General features: G+C 41.9%; 1 protein-coding gene across 3 annotated transcripts in view; it reads left to right on the forward strand.

Moving 5' to 3' along the window:
• ADAMTSL1 (ADAMTS like 1) overlaps nt 1-14,324 on the forward strand; it is a 465,052-nt gene that overhangs the window by 265,432 nt on the left and 185,296 nt on the right. For all 3 annotated transcript variants that reach the window (XM_061200460.1, XM_061200461.1, XM_061200463.1), the window contains one exon: nt 9,756-9,966. In XM_061200460.1, the coding sequence (XP_061056443.1) occupies nt 9,756-9,966 (211 nt within the window). The remainder of the gene's footprint in view (nt 1-9,755; nt 9,967-14,324) is intronic.

The raw sequence follows: 14,324 nt of genomic DNA on the forward strand, positions 1-14,324 counted from the left end.
GTGCTGGGGAGGGAAAGGTCTAGCTCTGCCTTGTGGGAGGGGCATCGGAAAAGTGTTCAGAGAAGACGGTGATGTTCGGGATCCCACCTGAGAGGGAGAGGCATCTGCCAGCCAGAGAAGAGCAGTCCCCTTCTGCTGGGTACTCAGCAAAGCTGAGTATGGGGTGACCAGAGATGACACCCGAAAGATACACTCAAACTTCTTTGGGAAGCACATTGCAGGCGAGCCAAGGATTTGACCATTGGCCTGTGGGTAACAGGGAGCCAGTGGATGTTTTTTTATAAGCTTTGTTTTGAAATAATTTCAGTTTTTAAAGAAGTTGCCAAAATAGTACACAGATCTCCCTTATACTCGTCCCCTCAGTTCTATAGTTGTTAACATTTTGGGACCATTTGGGAATAATTTTAGGTATATACCCCACATGCATCTTAACACTTCAGTGTTTATTACCTAGAAACAAGAATGTTGTCATAAATAACCATGGTGCAACTAACCGTTAACCAAGAAACGACATGAATTCAGTGTCACCATCTCATGCATAGACTCCATTCACATGTTGCCTGTTGCCCCAGCAATACCCTTTATAGGCCCCAAATCCAATCTAGGGTCTTGTGTTTGGTTGCCATTTCTTCTTAGATTTCTCCCATCTGGGACAGTCTCTTCTTGTCTTTCATATCCTGGACGTTTTTGAAGAGTACAGGCCAGTTACTTTGTAAAATGTCCCTCAGTTTGGGTTTGTTTGATGTTCCCTCGTGATTTTTGAAATTTGACAAAAGCACTGCAGAAGTATGCTGTGTCCTTCTTAGTGCATTGTGTCAGGAGATGATGAAAGGTGTTCCATTCCATTCGTTACTGATGATGGCAACTCTTATGACTTGGTTAAGATGATGTCGGCCAGGTTTTCCACCATGAAATTAATAAGTATGTTGATCATATTTATAGCAAGTATTTTATGTAGATAATCTAAGGCTAAGTGAATACCCTATTCCTCACCAACCTTTCACCCACCAGTGTCAATATTCATTGTTGATTCTTGCCTGAACCAAGTGTTATTATCATTGTTGTTGTTATTGTTGACAAATGGTGACTTTCTAAACTCTATCATTCCTTCTAGTTTATTAGTAGGCATTCTACTGTTGGGTAGAGATTTCTCTTATTTATTTACTTATGAATTTCTATTCTACTTAGAGAGTTAAAATTCATTACTGTCAAATTGTCTCAGACGTGGGCAGTGAGAGCCCCTTCAAACTGGCCCCTGTGTCCTTTTGATTTATACCCCATCATTCTTTGAGTACTTCCCAGTTTCCTGGTACAAGATATTCCAGGCTCACTTTTCATTTTCCCAGCCCCTGCCCCAGAGCCCTTTTTACAGGAACTGGTTCCTTAGTGAAGAATGATATTTAGAAACCAAGATCTGGGCACTTGATATGCTTGATAATACTAGGAGACCTAGAGGTCATTGCTTCGAGACCTGTTAGCAGAGAGAGCTAGGAAATATTGTAAACATATACATCTGTATATTTGTATACACTCATGTATATCTATTGATATATCTTTGTCTATCTAGGTATCTGTCTATTAAATATCATGAGTTCACAGTTTTCAATACCAATCTAATTTTATCAGGTTTATTCTAGTCTTCCCACTTTCTGTATCTGTAACTCCTCTGTGACAGTAAGAAATCTGGCTCCCATTCTCCTTCATGTATTTATGTATTTGTTCAGTCCTTCCTGAATGTTTGGTTCCCAGTTATCCTTGCCCACGGTGAGCCCTGTCACATGCCCATGGACCACTCCCCACCAAGCCTCAGGCTAAAGTTCGGTCCTGCAAAGCAGAAGAGGGAAGGAAGGAGGAAAAGCCAGTGAGAAAGTTCAGCTCCAGACAGGCAGCGCCACCTCGCCCCCTCTGGGTGCACTGGACCAAAACTGAGCCCTGGCCCCCCTGGCCCCCCTCCCCTGCAAGCCCAGCTCGGACTCCAGTGGAGGTTTATCATCAGAGGAAGTCAAGTGAGCAGATTCACATTTCAGACTGACATTTTGGAAGCTTCAGGCTATGGATAGATTGGAAACTGGAAGATGTGGAGATAAATGAGGAGCCACTAATAATCGTCCAAGAACCTTAAAGTGGGACAGGGTCATAGTGTCCCTGGTGAAGGGAGGATTCTCTTGGCCCTACCTTAGGATTTCTAGAGCTGGCCACGCTCCATGGTATCTGATTTATTATTGCCAGATTGCCATCTACCTCCTGACCTCAGAGGCATTGTAAAGGAAACAAATATTTCGGGGGGAACCTTAAAAAAAAATCACAAGGTAGAAATGTTGGGCAGAAGTGTCAAGTTGGAGGATTACACACAAGTATAAAGAATGCCTCTAACAAATAACTGAAATTTATAATGGTATTTTGCCTCCCAATAAAAACTGCATTTTAAAATTTTGAGTGGAGAAACAAACCCTACTTTGCTGCAAAAGCCAAGGTAAGAGGAGGTTCTTAAGATAATAGCTTGCGGTGGGGAGAGTCTGCGTTAGAAATTATGTGCATTTATACCAGCAGCAAACAGTGAGTTGCTGGAGGCCTCTCTGAAAGAGTAGGGGAGCAAACCCTTGGCAGCTCACATAATGAGCCCTTGTCTAAAGGAAGGCAAAAATTCCTCCTTTTGTGTAGCTAATACAAACACCAGCGGCTAAGAAGCTGCAACCACCATGGGTCCTTGATTGCCCAAATTACCTCTGACAGCCACCTTCACAAAAAAACAAACATGCGCGTGGGGGAAACCACACTCTGCCTTTGCCCTTCAGCTGCCAAGTCCCACTGCTGCTTCACTGAAAAACAACTGTTCATGACCCTGGGCGGCTTCAGTGGTGGTTGCTTCTATTACTGAGGAATAGATCTGTCATTTTGTCATTTGTCATTTTCTGAAGTTGTGAGCACCAGGGATCCTAGAATTTGCATCTCAGATCTAGTTTGTACTGCTGTCTTCATCATCCTGGCCCTCAGAAGCCGTAGCCTGGCTGCCTGGGTTTGAATCCTGATTCCCTTGTTTACTAGCTGTGTGAGTTTGGACAAGTTGCTCGGCTGGTCAGAGCCTCTGTTGTATTGCCCTATAAAATGGGAGAACTGATAGTACCATCTTCATAGAGTTGATGTAGGTAATACATAAGTTCAGATATGTATCCCACATCTTGGGGGAGCTTAGCCCTGAGTCCTGCTGGGATAATGCAGAGCTGGGGCTTCTAAAATCCACAGTGCTGGCCTCTGTCACAGGGAGCAGCCCCATTCTCAGCACCCCCATGTCCAAGTCATGGGAGACTTTGATGTGATGCAGGTGGCATTGACATCAGTGTGAGGCCTGGCAGGAGGCATTCTAGGCCATGACTAATTAATCACTTAACTTCTTCAGGCCTCAACTCCTTGTTGTTAAAATGCAAATAATCACAGTACCTCTCTCACAGGGCTGTGGAGAGGATTAAAGGAGGCAACTCATTTAAAGCAACTAGCACAGTACCTGGCTCATTGTAAACACTGGTAATGTTAGTATTATTATTGTTATTGGCCATAATACGTGACATCAGCTGGATATGTTGTGGTCACCTCATGGCTTATGGCTCACGGCGAAGGGCCTCTCTGCTCTGCCCAAGGCCAAGAACTGGCCAGATACAGGCAGGGTGAGAAGACCACGTTCCAATAAGTCAGACTTTGGGCAGAACTCCAGCACCATCAGAAAAACAAAGAGGAAATCAGGAAACCAAGCCTAAAATCTAAAATCCAATTATAATGACAGGCCAACCCAAGGACACATGATGCTGGGCAGAGGGCAGGAAGCCTAATTCCAGCCTTGCGGGGTGGGAGGTAACCTGTCTCCTGCCTGCCCTTGGTCAGGAGTCAATTGCAGGAGCTTGGCAAGGTCCAGCCTGAAGCTACAGGGCATCACTGTGATCTCTCGACTCCTAGTGCCTTCCCTGCAAGCAGGTTTTGGCAGAAAGAAACAGGAATGTGGAGAAGAAGGGTTCAGCAGAAAGAAAACAGTATAGAAAGAGAATTCGGGGGGAACCAGTCTCCCTAACATTTTGGCCGTGAGCCGAACCATGAAGCCAACACCTGAAGCCTAGAAGCTAAAAGAAATCATAGTGTTCATGTTTACTCTCCTCTGTATACAGGACCACAGATCCTTTAGCCAAAACCATTGGAGCAGATGTGTTTTGGAATCCAGAATTTGGGGCATTTTAGAAACATGTTAGGATTACTAAGACATTAAGTGTATAACATCTGTAGTGAGTTCTGGGGAGAAAAACACCATAATCCAACAGGCTACTATTACTGCAATAAAATGTATAAATATTTACATCAAGTGAGATGTGGCCTGTGAAGGCATCATGTCAATCGAGGTCCGGCTTTGTTACCAGATAGTTTGCACCACACTGAAGAAAACCTAGTGGTGTTCAGAGCTTTGGGGACCTTGAAATTGGGGTGGGCGGTTGTTCAGAGGACACAGCTGAGATGTTGACCAGGCAAGTGACGAATCCAAAGGGGCACACACAGGTCACTGGGGTTCCACTCAGCTTGAGTCCCCTCGTCCTTCCTGAGCATCTGCTATGTTCCAGGCACTGTGCTAGGCACTGAGGTCGCAGTTTGGTTTCCTAGGGCTGCCATAACAAAGTATTTACTACAAATGGGGTGACTTAAAACAATAGAAATTTATTCTCTCGAAGTTCTGGAGGCAAAAATCAAGTCCAAAATTATGATGTCAGCAGAGCCATGGTCCCTGAAACGTGTGAGGGAGAATCCTTCCTTGCCTCTTCTAGCTTCTGGAGTTTACCAGCAATCCTCGACATTCCTTGGCTTGTAAATACATCACTGTCATCTTGGTCTCTGTCATGACATGGCATTCTCCCTGGGTGTCTCTCTCTCTTCTTATGAGGTACCTGTCATGTTGGATTAAGGACCCACCCTACTCTAGAATGACCTCATCTTAAGTGATTACATCCACCATGACCCTACTTCCAAATGAGGTCACATTCTGAGGTACTGGGGGTTAGGACTCCAACATATCTTTTGGGGGGATACAATTAAACCCATAACGAGCGGTAAACCAAAACAGGCATAGCCTCATGCTTTCATCAAGGTAATAGTCGAGCAGGATACTCAGATTACAGGTGCGTTCTAAAGAAGACATACAAATGGCCAACGGGTATACGAAAAATGCTCAGTGTCACCGATCATCAGGGAAATGCAAACGAAAACTACAATGAGATATCATCTCAGACCCGTCAGGATGGCTATCGTCAAAAAACCAAAGACTACAAGTGTTGGCAAGAATGTAGAGAAATTGGAACCCTTGCACACTGGTGGGGGAAGTGCAAAATGGTGCAGCCACTGTGGAAAACAGTATAGTGGTTCCTCCAAAAATTAAAAATAAAACTATCACACGATCCTGCAATGCCACTTCTCGATATTTATCCAAAAGAATTGAAATCAGGACCTTGAAGGGGTACTAGCATTCTCAGATTCATTGTAGCACTCACTGTTCTCAGTAGCTGTTTCCAAGATGTGGAAACAGCATAAATGCCCATGGGTAGATGAATAGATAAAGATGTGATGTATACTTTCAATGGAATATTATTCAGCCTTAGAAAGGAAGGAAATTTTGCAATGTGTAACAATATGGATGAACCTTAAAGACTTTATGCTAAGTTAAATGAACCAGTCACAGAAGAACAAATACTACATGATACCACTTATATGAGGTATCTAAAATAGTCAAATTCGTAGAATCAAAGAGTGGAATGGTGGTTGCCAGGAGCTCAGGAGAGGGGGAAATGGAGAGTTACGATCAACAGGCATAAAATTTCAGTTAAGCAAGATGAGTGTTAGAGATTTGCTGTACAACACTGTACCTAGAGACAGCAATACTGTATTGCACACTTAAAATTTTGTTCAGAGAGTAGATCCCATGGTACGTGTTCTTACCACAATATAACAAAAGAAAAAACCAAGTGTATTGAGAATTTCCAAATAGAGAGTATTCGTGGAACCGTATCACAGAGGAAAATTTTACCCAGTTGAGGGCTTCCTCCCTGAGAAAGTAACATTTTCAGTGAAGATGAAGAGATGAGTTAAAGTCAACCAGACAAAGTAGGGGAAGAAGCACAAATGCCCTCGCCCTCTGATGTCCAGAGCCCCTGTCTTCCTCAGCACTGGGCTTATGAGAAGCCAGAACCCAGAATCCCGGGGAAGGCCTGTCAGTGTCTCCCAGGCTGCCAGCTACAGCTAATCCTGCCCGCAGTCTGGGTCCCACCAGCCTACAGTCCCTCCCTCAGCAACAGCCAAAGGCACAGAATACAGGGAGGCAGCTGTGGGCAGCCAGCAGGACCCAGCACTCACAATCGAAGCCCCATGCAGGCGAGGAGCAGCGGGGGCATCTCTCTGTTTTCCCTCGTTTGGCCTAAATTGATTAAAATACTTTGAGCCAGAATCAGCAAAGTGCTTAATACACAGATAGCTTCTGCTACCCTCCTTCCCTTGAGAAAGCAGTGTACCTTTATCATGAGTAAGCGGATATGTCTGTTTTGTGAGTTTTTCCAGCAGCATTGAAGTGGCCTCATGGCTGCCAGATGCCTCTGCTTCAAGATCCCAGTGACTGAATTTCTGCCAGAGGTGAGGGCAGGAGTAGGGGCAGCCACGGTGTAGGGACTAAATTAAGGCAAGTTTCAGCCTTGGGCCAGCACTCGCTGTGTAAGCGGCTCCTTTATGAGACATCCATAGAACGGTCATCAGCATTGGGTGTAGTGGTTGGATTCTGTCTTACACCCACAATATTTTAGTGTTTCTCTTGAAAGTGGGAGGGGGGAGGGAGGAAAACATCCTTTTTTGAAGCATGACAAATATAGAGAAAAGTGCACAAATTCTGCACGTATGGCCTGGTGATTTTTCACACGGAGAATGCAGATCCAGCACCCAGATCAAGATAACATCCCAGAAACCCTTCCCCTCCCCCCACCGTACTCTACTTCTAGTTACTACCCACCAAGGGTAACCACCACCCTCACTTCTAACGTTGTAGATTAGTTTTGGTTTTCGAGTTTTATGTAAATGAAATCACACTATGGATTTTGCAGTTGTAGTTTTGTTCACTCAGTTTTATGTTTGTGAGATTCAGCCATGTTGCTTGTTGTTGTAGTAGTTTATTTTCATTGTTCTATCAAGGTTTGTATGAATATATCATAATTATCTATCCGGTCAACTGTTGATGGACATTTAGGTTGTTCCCCAGCTGAGCTATTAGGAATAGTGCTTCTTTGAACCTTCTCGTATATGTCTTTTGATGAACATATGCAAGTTTTGGGGAGAGAATATATACTTGTATTAGTTGTCTATTATTGCATAATGAATTTCTCCAAAACCTAGGAGTTCACAACAAAAATAAACATTTATTACCTCTCACAGTTTAATGAATGAGAAATCTGGGAGCAACTTGGAAAGGCAGTTCTGGCTCAGGGTGTCTCATGAGGTTGAAATCATCTGAAGGCCAGACGTGGTCCAGCAGAGCTGCTTTCAAGGTAGCTCACCCATGTCATTGGCAAGTTGGTGCTGACTGTTGGTGAGCAGCCCCAGTTCCTTTGCATGTGGACTTTCCTCCAGCTTGTCTCAGGGTCCTCATGACATGGTGGCTGCCCTCCCCTAGAGTGAGCAATCAAAGAGAGAGAGCCAAGTGGAAGCTACAGCCTTTTTCTGATTTAGCCTTGGAAGTCACATAGCATCCGTTCTGCCTCATTGGTGTGGACATATTTTTAAAACCAATAGCCCACAACATTTTGAAGCTTGGAATTTACGCAAGCTAGGGATCTAAAAATAAGTTTATAGACATTCATACAAGGATCTAAAAGAAATATATTCAACCCAGCCTCTCCTCTTTTATTCATTTAAAATTTTATGAATGTTTGTAGGACAGTTCTCAAGGTATTTTCCAGAGATAAGATGATATTGTATAATAGAAGGTACAAAGGCTTTGGAGCCAGACACACCCAAGTTTGAATCCTGGATTCACTACTTACTAATTATGGGTATTTGGGCAAGCAGCCTCTTGGATTCTCAGATTCCTTCAACTTTAAAATAGGGAAAATCAGTAGAGCCCAACTCCGTGTTCTGGAAGTAATTAAATGAGATAATGTGTGTAAGGTGCTCATGATGATGGTAGGTCCCTTCCATTTGCTCATTTATTTAAAAAAAAAAAATTAACCATATACATTAACTATCTAATAGTAAACATATACATTAACTATCTAAAAAAAGAAAAAGTATTAACCATAGACATTAACCATATACATTAGCTATGAAGAACCCTGCGAGAGATACAAAACCGACTCAGATACAGACCTTGCCTTCAAGAGGTGTATATTCTAGTAGGGTCCTTGACAGACTGAATAACTGTAATACAACTGAGAAAATGTTCAGTGTCTGGAGCAGATGTGGATACAATCCTTTAAATATGGGTTAAATTTGGATATATAGAAATGGAAGAAATTTAGAGGGGCAAGGGAAAGACCAAAAGTATTCCAAATTAAGAGTAACAGCTTCAGTAAAGACAGAGCTAGAAAACCAGGGGGCATGGACTGAGAATAACAAAGTACTTCATTACAGATATGGCTTAAATATAGGGTAGGAAAGGAGGTTGTGGAAATAGGGGTTGGAAAGGTAATTACCTATCAGAGTAGTTGAAAAGATTGAGAAAGCTACACTCAGTTTTACAGCCTGATGAAAAACATTAAAGCCAGAGACTTTTAAACCAATTTTCAGGGCTGGCTACAAAAGCTAGGCAGGCCTAGCTACTGAAGGATCTACTTGCCATGCTTTTCTTGGCTAACTCCTGTTTGTAGAATCTTTGTGTCTCACGCTGTAAACAGAACTTTCTAAAACTGATCATAAAGAACACTTCTCACTCCAAGCCCAAGCAGCTGAGGTGTTTCTTTATTATTCCCACTTTGGAGGCTGCATCAACAGGGAAATGCAGTGAGACTGTTTTTACAGGCCCTTAGGTCACTCTAAATGTACTTGTCAAGACTTGACCATTTGGAACGGCCAGTTCATGCACTTAACTCATCTGTGTGTTTGACTTCCTCTTCTAGGTAATAAGCTGTTCTCTCCACTTATTCCTCCTCAAGAAGAGTAATCTATTTAGCAACTCTCACTTTTGTTACATTCTCCAGTCCCAGGCAGTAATGATATTCATACATAAGACCGAGACGTTTCTATGCTATGATGGAAGCTTGAAGGAAGTTGGAACCGGCAACCTTTCATTTTGAAGCCAAAGAAAAACAAGCACAGATTTTTCAGTCTTGCTAAGAATGGGGGCTAGAGAGATGAGCAGAAGGCTTTCTTCTAGACCCGCTATTCAGTATGTGGTAACCAAAGGCTTTATGTGCTCAACTTATATCTTATCTAACATACCCTCTTATTTTGATGAAGCTTATATGTTTCATCAAAAGAGACGTGGTTGTGACCATTCTTGGTGATTTTGTGCGTAAAAATTGGAGGTTCCATTTTATCACCCTCTTTGTTTACTCTGAATGAATTCTAGAGCATGAAGGGAAAGGATGGGTTCTAGGTTTGGGATAGAATTCCTAGCCAATCTTGTGCTAGAACTTCCCAAATACCCAGGTAGGTGTTTTTACTCCATTAGGTAACGTTTGACGTCATGGGAACTGTTCTCTACACAAGTGCTCAGGGTGTCCTCTTCCTTTCTGGCTCTGATTTCTTCCCAGGTGGGAAATTGGCAAGTGGAGTCCATGTAGCCTCACCTGTGGGGTTGGCCTGCAGACCAGAGATGTCTCCTGCTCCCACCTACTTTCCAGAGAGATGAATGAAACAGTAATCCTGGCTGACGAGCTGTGTCACCAGCCCAAGCCCAACACGGTGCAAGCTTGTAACCGCTTCAACTGCCCCCCAGCCTGGTACCCTGCGCAGTGGCAGCCGGTGAGTTCTGGGGTTACCCAGTATTGGAGTTTGTGTTTGCAGCAGTGATTCGGGACAGGGAAAGTACTCTGTGAGAGTGTTGTCCCATTAAAGGACTGTTCGAGATCCGCTCATCCCTCCTTGCTTAGTACTCCCCCAACCTTATCCAAATCCAGATCTTTTCATTACAGTTACCAAGCTCTTTCTACTGTACCGCCCCCAGTGATCTCCAAAGGCAACTCAAATGACCATCTCTTAACCTGAACATATTCATGACAAAGTTTTCACTGAGCTAAGGAAAAATTTTTTTCATAAGGACTGTGTGGTGGGTAAATTTCCATAAAGCCATATTTTCTGAATGTGTGCTTTTTCTAGCTTTTGCTATTTAAAATTCGAAGAGATAAAGATACCAGGCAATGGCTTTTCTTTTTTTTAAACATAATTCCTTAGCAAAATAGAACGTTAGAAGTCGAGCTAATTACAGACTTTTAAAATTTTCCTGATCCATGGGGAACTATTGTTTAAAGCAGGGGTTGGCAAACTGTTGCCCAAAGCCAAATCCAGTTCACAACCAATTATTGTAAATGAACTTTTATTGGAAGACAGCCACACCCACTCTGTTATGTGTTTTTTGTGACATTCCTGCATTATAAGGGCAGAACCTCTTGGTTGTGACAGAGACCATATGGCCCACAAAACCTAAAACATTTACTCTGCCCCTTTACAGAACAGTTTGCTGACCCCATTCTCAAGCATATAATAATAAAAATACAATTATTTTATCCTCAAATCCTCTCCAAAATTAATATATATTTATCAAACTTTAGTTAAGTAACCTTTTTGCATGCCTTTAAAAAATACAGGATTTTAGATTGATTACTTGGATAAAATCTTATTGTACAATTGCTTCCCTATTAGAATATCAGACGTAGTTTTAAAGTTGACAACAAAGGTCACAAAAAGTAAGCCTGAAAGGTGAGGGGGGACTTACATCTTCCTTTTACTGAAACAGTTTTTCACTCTCAGAAGTGTCCCAGTTAGAATGATAAATCATGTGGTCATCCAACTGAGAAGGAGAGAGGAAGACAGCCTTGGTGCCGAGACAAAGAGCTGCCATTTCCATGCGTCCTCTCTGCTTCTTCACAGCCAGTGGGCAGAGCCCCTTCCTTCTTCCTTCCCCTTCTTGAGGCTGTGATTTAGCAAAGTGCTCAAAGAATCAAACAGTAATGAGTGAGGAACACACTAACGTATAAAGCATCTAGAAACAGACATTGACGATATATATATATCCTTTTTGAGCTTAAATGTACTATATGGCTAGGTTTGTAAAGTCCATGCTACTGTGTGATGGTTTGTGCAAGTCAAGAGAATGTTATATATTTTGAACATCTATGTACCATGTTCTGTTAAGAAATATATATTGTGACACACCTAATTGAAGTTAATCCTCACAATAGTCCAGTGAAAAGTAGATTTTATTGTCTTCATTTTAGTTACAGATGATATAACTGTGTCCTAGATATGGTTTTGCCCAAGGTCATAGAGCCTGGTCCAGAACCCAGGTCTCCTGATTTCTGGTGCATTTATACTTTTACCTTTAACTATACTTCGGCTTCATACTGCACCACTAACCCATGATAACACTAAGAAAGGATGAGGTCAGCCCAAATCAACCTCTACTGTTGAAACTAAGTCCCTGTATTATTAGTTTGTGTTGCCATTAAGTACCTAATAAGTTCTGGGTAAAATGTTTATTGAATAACAAAATGAATGAATAGGTCAATAGTACTGCCCACAAGCCCTGACATTTTTTACTTTATATCCTACTGATAGGTTTGTTTCGTAGTTGTAGGTCATAATATTGACCGTGAAAGTCAGTGAAACACCAACCTCTTTCAATAGCCACACATGCTGCCGAATAATGGCAGTGACCTATGCTGTTTCTTTCAGTTTTTACAGCACATCCATATACATGACCTTTTCTTGTCTGTTGCCAACACTGCCACCCCCATGCCCGGTGGCCCTGTTTGAAACAGTTGATTTCTAAAGAGTCAATTACTCTTCCACTTTCCATCGCCCTTGGGCCTGTTAAGACATGAATTTATTTTGAAAACTTTTTCTATTTCCTTCCATTAGGGAAAAGACTTTGAGATGAGTTGCATTTAAGTCCATTTTTCAGATAGGGAAAGTAATAGTAAAAACTCTTTGAAGTTTAGCCAGTGAACCACTGACTATATTAGGACCTTTAAAAAGATCTTTTTCATACCCAATGCATAATAATCGTGAAAAATATTCAAACATAATAAGAAATAAAGAACATAGAAAGTGAAAGCCACCAGGGATTCTATCTTCCATAGAAAAATCCCTGTTAAACATTTGGTGCATAGGAATCCTTGGTCAATTTTAGGAATCTCTCTGAACCTAGAGGAAACAATAGACTATTCTTCTTATATTATTTCCTAGAATCCTACTTCTTTAGTTAAGTTTTGTAGGCAAAATCAGCTATTACTGACCACTTATTAGGAGAGGGGAAGTCGTTGTTTATGCTTATAGAATAAGTCAGGAGTAATTTAAGCGTCTCCAGGCTTATTGGCTGTTGTCCTAGGACTCCACTTAGTTAAGACATCAGCTGTTGACCATCCATTTGCCTGGTCAGCCCTCTGGTCCCTTGGCAGTCCTTGCTGGGAGAGGGGACCTGCAGTGCACTTACATGGTCTTTTCCGTTTAGCTGCCTGGATGTACCAGGAGATAGTGCTGAGGTCTCTAATCCTTCAATAGCCAGTTTACGGTCTTTTTTCATATGAAAGAAAAGAAGAGGGTGGATCAAATGCTTCATTTAAAGGAAGACAGATAACAACCTGATGGACATTGGCCTGCCTGAGGAGAGAAACTCCCCCTCCTTGCTTTTTGAATATTGGGCTACCACTGACCTCACGCATATTACCTATGCTTTTCTTTCTGGGGAAAAAAACATAAATTATGTAAATTGTCATTTACCAGCTAAGAATGCAACCTCCTTTGTCCTTGGTAGAGCATCTGCCTGACAAGTAACAAGTAGCCAAGATTTTCACATTTTATAGGTCTGAGGAGACAAGTATGGAGTCCAAAGATTTATGTTAACGTTTTAGTTTAGAAACAATTATGCAGAAATGAAACAGAGATCTAATTTCTAATTCTAGCTTTGGTTTTTAGGGGGCCATCTTTATTTCAGTTCTGCCTCTTACTCACTACTGCATCCCTTGGTTTTCATCTTTGGTCTTGTGTGAAGGACTCACTTAATATTTATCTTTATCATTTTAGCTACAATAGCTTGTTGAGTTTTTTTGGTTGGCTTCTGAAACACTTACATATTTAGTGCATTAGTCTCCTGAATCCTGTCTAATTTATTAAATATACACACATACTCTACCTCCTCCTCCTCATCATCATCTTTGGTGTTAGCTGTATATTACTTTTTAAAATTTTTTATTGAAGTATGGTTAATTTTCAATGTTGCGTTACTTTCTGGTGTACAGCAAAGCAATTCAGTTTTATATATATATTTTCAGATTCTTTTCCATTATAGGTTATTACAAGACATTGAATATAGTTTCCTGTGCTATACAGTAGGTCCTTGTTGTTTATCTGTTTTATATATAGTAGCATGTATCTGCTAATCTCAAACTCCTAATTTATCTCCCCCCACTACCTTGCCATCCCCTTCAGTAACTGTAAGTTTGTTTTCTATGTCTGTTAGTCTATTTCTGTTGTGTAAATAAGTTCATTTGCACCACTTTTTTAGATGCCACATATAAGTGATATCACATGATATTTGTCTTTCTCTGTCTGAAGTCCTCCATTTAATATGATAATCTCTAGGTCCATCCATTATATTACTTTTTATACACCTCACGAGAGATCATTTTCACAACTGGTATGTTACAGCACCATGATTGAGAACCACTGTTACAGATGCATAAGTCAGTCTGAGACACCTTGATCATGAGAGTCTTCTGCTAGGATTTTTTTCAGTGACTCTCCATTGCCATATAATAAAGCCCAATGGCTTAGTCAGGCCTTCATCCCTCTGCACGTCTGCCCCTGCCCATCTCTTAACTGTGGTTCTCCCATCCCTGCTTGTGCATTCCTTCTGCCCACGCTTCTCCCTGCCCACCCGCAGTTCCCCTCCCCTCTGCCTGTCAAAGCCAGCAGGAGTCCCACCTCTCCCACCAGGACTCCTCTACTACCCTCCTGCTCTGCAGCCACATGGCGTTCACGGTCAGTGCTGCTCATTTAACAGTCACATACCACCTTACCTGCTGCTTTCCCATGACTCCTGAGTTAGACCATCAGGTCAGTAACAGCAGTAACCCAGTCTCAGTGAGAACCCACCACACCCA

Source organism: Eubalaena glacialis, chromosome 9, assembly GCF_028564815.1.
Source record: "Eubalaena glacialis isolate mEubGla1 chromosome 9, mEubGla1.1.hap2.+ XY, whole genome shotgun sequence".
Lineage (NCBI taxonomy): Eukaryota > Metazoa > Chordata > Mammalia > Artiodactyla > Balaenidae > Eubalaena > Eubalaena glacialis.